The sequence below is a fragment of the Echiichthys vipera genome, assembly GCF_963691815.1.
Source record: "Echiichthys vipera genome assembly, chromosome: 17".
In the NCBI taxonomy this organism is placed as follows: Eukaryota; Metazoa; Chordata; class Actinopteri; order Perciformes; family Trachinidae; genus Echiichthys; species Echiichthys vipera.
In genome coordinates, this window is record NC_139842.1 from 11,320,737 (window position 1) to 11,327,747 (window position 7,011).

The 7,011-nt window shown below is 43.8% G+C and overlaps 1 protein-coding gene across 1 annotated transcript in view; it reads left to right on the top strand.

Annotated features, from left to right (window-relative positions):
- The first annotated feature begins 399 nt into the window (after positions 1 to 399).
- fam20ca (FAM20C golgi associated secretory pathway kinase a) overlaps positions 400 to 7,011 on the top strand; it is a 41,253-nt gene continuing 34,641 nt past the window's right edge. The window contains exons 1-3 of the mRNA XM_083930714.1: positions 400 to 1,665; positions 2,373 to 2,557; positions 6,873 to 6,951. Of these exons, the coding sequence (XP_083786840.1) occupies positions 1,115 to 1,665; positions 2,373 to 2,557; positions 6,873 to 6,951 (815 nt within the window). The 5' untranslated portion in view covers positions 400 to 1,114. The remainder of the gene's footprint in view (positions 1,666 to 2,372; positions 2,558 to 6,872; positions 6,952 to 7,011) is intronic.

Here is a 7,011-nt window from a genome sequence, read left to right on the forward strand (position 1 = left end):
CAGTGAATTTCAATGATTCCCTTGGCCCATCCTCAAGGACCAATCCGGCCCTCAGAGTCCACACGCTTTTGAAGCAGCACTTTGAAGAATGGTGTACAGTAGGTATACACATTGTCCTTCAGATCGTATATTACATAGGCAGTATAGTGTTTCAGGTTGTGCCAACGCCCTCTGGCTGCGTACAGGGAGTATTGCAGCCTTGAAAGCGTCTCAGCGCACAGCTTTTCCTCCCTGAAGCTCGCCTTTCGTGTCACTAGTGCTACTTGTATGTGCAGACGCAGCCAACCTCTTCCTCATGACGCCACCGAGGCTGGGCTCAGAGGGCTCCGATCATAATATTTAACACACCCACCCTGGATGAACACTTGGAAAGAAGACAAGGCAGTGTAAAGCGTTGGGGTGGGGGGGACAAATGACAATGAGGATCCCTGCACCTGCCAGCCAGTCTCTGATTTGACTTCAACGAGGCTTGCAGACAGCAGGAGTGGGACAGCATCCGGCAATTAGGCTTTATTTCAGAGGATCACCAATTATTTTTTCAAGGGATTTTTCACTTTCGTTTTAATTATAAACGTATCCGAAATCCAAGGAAGGTGTTTTTTGTTTTGTTTTGTGGACTGTTTCAGCCTCTCCTGATACTTTTTTACAGTTATGACAGATTTGACATCTCACTCCGTGCTGGCAGCCGTACAAGGAAGCAAAGAAGAATATTTCTGCTTTTAACGGGACCCCCCCCTCCTCTTCCTCCTCCTCCCCCCTGTTACCTTCCTCTTAACGATTTATTTAGTGGTCCGTCCCGTCGCTTTTTTCCTGTTTAACAAGGCAATGAATGAAGAGCCGCTGTCCAGAGCTCACAATGTGTCGGTCAGTCCACCTGTCTGAGAATGAAGAATTTGGACTCTTGTAAAAATGAAATAAAGACTGAGCACACCATGGAGCTCCTATTAATATAGGCTGACACGCATTATGTGTGCAATGATAACAGTAAATCTTCAAGCCAACATCGCTGCTTTGTCATCGCATAACAGTGTTGGACACCAATGTCGGTGCCGTAAGGTGCGCTGCGCTTAAAGCTTACTCTGCGTAAAGAAAAGGAAAAAAAAGAAATATAAAGATGATATTGTTTCGTAAATTCAGAGTGTTTATACTTATGGTGTTTTTGGTAGCGTGCACCATGCACATCATGATAGACTTGTTACCGAAACTGGAGAAGCGGGCGGCGGGAACGGACAGCGGGGATGGCGGCTGTCAGTGCGCTCACCACCCGGGCGCTGAGTCGCAGGGCTGGGGGAAGCAGCGCGCCAGGTCGGCGGCTGAAGCGGGCTGGCCTAACAAGCACACGCTGAGAATTCTGCAGGATTTCAGCAACGAGCCGAGCTCCAACCTCACGTCGCATTCCCTGGAAAGGATCACAGCAGCCGGGGACAGAGCGGAGTCCTCCAGACGGATGAGACCGTCGGCGGGGAAGGCGGAAGATCACAAGCCGCTCATCGGAGACGCGAGAGGGGGTAGGACCGTCCCTGCCCACGGTGTCTCCCGACTGTCAGCTCTGTTTGAGCATCCTTTATTCAAGGTTGACCTTCCTTCTCTCACGGACGATGACACTTTGTTTAACGTCAACACCGACATCAGGCTTTATCCCAGAGCAGCAGGCAACCAGGGATGGTAAGCTGATGGAGGAGTTGTTTAACTTACTCACAAGTGGGATAGATAACAGACTACTTGTTTGATTGTCTCTGGGAGGGTTGATGGGATGCGAGTAAGGGACCAAAAATTTGTGATAGTTCATGTTTTTTCCATAAAGAAAAATGTAATCTGACACTAAAGTAGTTTGCTTTCAAATGTTGGTCCAATTTGCACCCACAGTTCAAACTGTTCATAATGCCCATGCAGGCCTAAAAATCAATCCCCATCTGCCTGGGCACATATCTGTCTGTCTATCTGTCTGTTGTAATATCTCAAATCAACCGACAGTCCATCCATCCTGTCAGTTTCCTTTGCCTCCACTATATTGTCCATTCATGCATCTGCTGCATCCAGCAATCCCTCTTCTCATGACATCTTACCCTTTTAGGCACATAAGGAATGAGGTTTATACATATATATATATATATATATATATATATATATATATATATATATATATATATATATATATGTATGAATATATATGCATTTGAACCTCATAATATAACAAATCAATGTGTTTATTCTAATTCCATAGCATCCATTTTTCTTAGTCAGTTAGTCTATATTAAGAGACTACAACAACTACTGGAACCATCAATTACATAAACTTAAAATAATCTGAACAGGAAACAGCTTGGACCACAACTTCTTGTTAAACCCCCTCTCCTTTCCCTGTCTTTCAGGCACAACGAAGAAGGGAATGAAGAGGAGGAAGAGTTCTCTCCAACAGGAGAGGGGACAGCAGAATCGTACCCCAATTGGTTACGTTTCCATATCGGCATCAACCGCTACGAGCTGTACCCCAGACACAGTCTTGCGCTGGACGCCCTACTGAAGGACCTGGTCACACAGAAGATCACCAGCGTAGGTAAGTCAGTCAGGGAGAGCTATGCAACTGTGTGTGTGTGTGCGTGTGCGTGTGTGTGTGTGTGTGTGTGTGTGTGTGTGTGTGTGTGTGTGTGTGTGTGTGTGTGTGTGTGTGTGTGTGTGTGTGTGTGTGTGTGTGTGCGTGCGTGCGTGTGCGTGTGCGTGTGCTTTTGCGTGCGTGCGTGTGTGTGTGTGTGTGTGTGTGTGTGTCATCATGGCAAAAATGTGGTCCTAGAGACACCTACTGTAGCAGGAACTAACACAGAGGCGATTTAGAGTATTTTGCCGGATGTTTATATGTCTATGGATAGATTTTGTCACCTCAATAGTATTACAACCATGCAAGATACAGCCATGAAACTTTACAGGTCTGTAGTTGCGTTCCGCTGAAGGGCGGTGTAGGTGCCATCCGAGCAAAGGGGGCAGAAGTAGGGAAGGGCCTGTGTTGTGTATCTCTCGAGTATTGGCCTCCTGTTTTCTTTCGCCAACATAAGTGTGTTCTCTACCACAAAAATCTAAGAAGAGTTTGCCAATGAAATGTTATTTGTATTTCATTTTTATTCTGGTTAACTATGTGTTGAAGAAATGGTAGCCTTTCTAAAATATTTGCATTATAGTATCTTGTGTCTCAAAGCAAAGTTTGACTATCCTGTGTCCTTTGCGCTGAATCAGCCATAAGAAACCCATAGTGAGTGTTGTATGTGCACCTGACTTCCTGTGTGTACAGTGTACATGTGTGTGAGAAGGAGGCCCCACTCACACACATCTGGCCCTTTATCTGCCTTTCTGCTCATGTGTGCGAGTTTATAAATCTGCGTCCAGCTGCCTTTTCTCTTAGAAGCTTAATATAGATGCTAACAATCCATGTTTATCATATAATGTGGGTGTGTCAGCATGTGTGAGAGCGTGTGTGCTTCGGCAGACATGTTGGTATATTGAGATATGTGTTAAAGCTGCTGAATGACTACATATGCAAATCCCCTGAAGGTACCACCTGTGCTTCATTTTATGTGACCAATCGCAACCTTTGAATGAGAACATGTGCTGTGTTACTAAATTAAAAGAAATGATGAATAACAGATGGGTAGAAATAAGGATCACACATGCTGAACAAATTTCACCCGAATACTAACAGTTTCAAGCAAACATAATGCCAGGAGAAATTGAAAGAAAATTCAAGAGGGCTTTCCCTCTACCAAGTCAAAATTTCTAAACATTGCTTTGATTCCTCAATACTCATTACTGTCTTTCATATGGAGACACTTTGCTTTTAAATCAGATGAATCAGTGCTAATTCTATGCAAGAGGAAATTAACTTGAGTATAAAGGCAAGCTTTGGGACATTTTGATATGCAAATAGTGAGAAATAAAAATATGTAAAGGTGCAAAGGTACGGTCAAAAATAAGTCTTTTCTGCAAATTATTTGACTATGAAAATGTATGCTATATAAATACTGTGAAAGGATCAAAATGCTCAATCCACAGAGAAATGCACAGTTTGTATTCAGATACTGTCTTTAAATGAGCGAACAGGCTTCTGTAATATATATAGGTAGAAAGTGCAGCTACAGTGTCGTTACAGTCATTCCTCAGGTGCAATGGCGGTGCAGAGACGCCCAGAGTACCGATGCAGTAGGCCCAGAGACGCTGACCAATCAGAGCAGACTGGCCTTTTTCTGGAGGGGGGGCTTAAAGAGAGGCGCTAAAACGGAGCTTTTAAGACAGAGGGTGAATACAAATGTATTAAGATAGACAGTATGAGCAAAATAATGTGTTTTTTTTAACAATAAAGCGTGTAAAGGTGTTCTAGTAAAAACCCAAAATACAAACATGAACCTGAACATGAACAGAATATGTGACCTTTAACTTTGTTATCATGCTGATACCATCTCCTTTGTGAAAGATGGCTCAGTGTGAAAATACATCGTCATTTTTGCTATAGTGGCTTCATACAAACTGGACAGTGAATACCAAAATATTGGTGCATGCTGTTATCTCCCTTTGTGAATCAGTGCCATTGTATTTCTTATTGACTCTGTCTCAAATGTCTTATAGTTATTAGTTTCAGGCAGCTTACAATCGTACATCAGTCATGCCGCACATCTCAGCCTACGCTTAGTAGTTTGTGTTTTTGGTCTTCGCTGTTTATTATACATAAACCATCAATCTGCACCCAGACACACCTATAAGACACTGTCGGTCTTCTAAAAAGAAGCGGTTGTGTGTGTGTGTGTGTGTGTGTGTGTGTGTGTGTGTGTGTGTGTGTGTGTGTGTGTGTGTGTGTGTGTGTGTGTGTGTGTGTGTGTGTGTGTGTGTGTGTGGGAAGAATGTTTTAAAGCATCTGTGCCCTGTAATTGGTGCACACACTTACCAACTATCTGCCTCACTACAACTACAAAACAGAGACACCATTAGTAAGTTTCGCTGTTCAGCATTTTCTCCGCAATGGTTCCTCCCTCCTCCTGTGTATGTCTCTCTGTGGCCCTTTGTTCAGTCTTCAGCTGGACTCATAAATCATACGCACAGTGCCGTGTGGTGGCGCAGGTGAGTGCAGGATGGATTTATCATCACGGCATGAGATGGGAGGGGAATCTGATGATGGTGGGCAAGACCTAGAGCTTTGTGAAAGACCAGACAACATGAAGGTTTTAGATGAGACAACATTGATTCATTTGTTGACGCTTGGAGACACAGCAAGAGATGGATGATTAGATCAGAAGAGACACATACATCCGCGGATGGATACAGAGACAGATGGCCTTTAGGAGAATCAAAAATAATGGCTTGTTGAAGTTTAATGTTGTTCAAGTCCTGTTTTATCGCATGTCACCACAGATGCAATTCAGAGAGACAATCAGTTCAGCTTTTTCGTAGGGGATTACCTTTTGTAGTTTCCAGTAAGAAACAAAATTGTATAAACATCCAGCGCAAAGCAGAGAATTGAGGCCAGCTCCTCAAGGATTGTGGCTTACGGGTTCAAGGTCACAGTATTAAAAACACAGTCGTCATTTGCAATCTCTCAGAGGTTTTAGGCGTGCTGTATAGCTGTACCAAGTTTGAAGATTATTCCGGGGCACTATCCACTTGACCTGGCTACAGCAAATCTGGAAGGCATAGGCCTTAATGCTCTCCATGCATTCTTTTGCTTTGATTTGACTCAATATCCATCTTTTGTCATGAAGAAGAGGCGCTGACCCCAAGGTTACGTAGGTTGTACTTTGTGCAACAGTGGATCTAAAATACAAAAGCTTTTGAAAATGAGTCACAGTACGAGGGGAGGCTCGCCAGCGGTAAGTAAAGCAAAGTGAGGCAGACGGAGCATAACAGAAAGAATAGAAATAAAAGGATGACATAAACAAACAAGGGAGAGGAAAAACGATCTGAGAGAAACACCAAGAGTCAATAAACATGCAAGGCAGTTCTGTGTAGGGGGGAGAGTGCAGCCAGCTACTCAGCCAGCAGGCCATTGAGCAAGTGGGTCCACTACAGGGGGCTTATGTTGATATTGTGGTTAGGCAGAAGCGCTGTGTTGTGTAATATGCTCAAGTTAATGCGCTGTAATAAATGGGCAAATCCCCCGAAAGCCTGTCCATTATGACAGAAATACAAGGCATTTAGACAGGGCTGGCGGCCCCTTTGTTTGAGTCGGAGGCATGCTGGAAGCTCACAGTGAGTCTCCATCAGCCTCCGGGAGACACTTTGGACATGACCGAGACTGAGACATGCGCCCTGGCTCCTCTCTCTGAGGTACAGGATGTCAGTTCGGTGGGAGTAAGAAGGGGTCGAACATGAGCAAGCAAATCCCAACAAAGTGTACAAAGAAACATCTGGTCAGAATCAGGTCTGTTATGGGCACATATACACACAATAGATGGACACGTATTGTAATTTTTGATTTGACTCTTGAACTTGAATCTTTCAAGTTTTTTGATACAAAATTCTTTCACTCAATCACTTTTTTGGTCTTTCTCAGTGCAACACATCTAAAGACACAGTCACTCTATTATAGTTTCATCCCTCCGTCAAACCCAGAACTAGCCTTAGTTGTCAGCAGATGCTTTTCACACCACTTCTGTCTCTCAGTCACACCCAGTTTCTAACTTCCACAATTGCACTTTGACTGCACAGCGTGGTAAATTTGATGGGAGATGTAACAGGTCTATTATGCAGTCATGCAAAATTGCGTCCCCTAAATTTGGAAATAACGAAACAGCGGTGCATGTGTGCGAGTGTATTTCTGTGTGTTTATGTTTATACAGTATGTGTGTGTTTATGCTTCAGATACTCATCTAAGGTCTTGATTGTTTTTCCCTCAGCCATGAAATCAGGAGGCACCCAGCTGAAGTTGATCATGACTTTCCAGAACTATGGACAAGCGCTGTTCAAGCCCATGAAGTAAGTAGCACACATAGACTACATTTACACCACACTACATCCTCTGGGTCTGTCATTGTT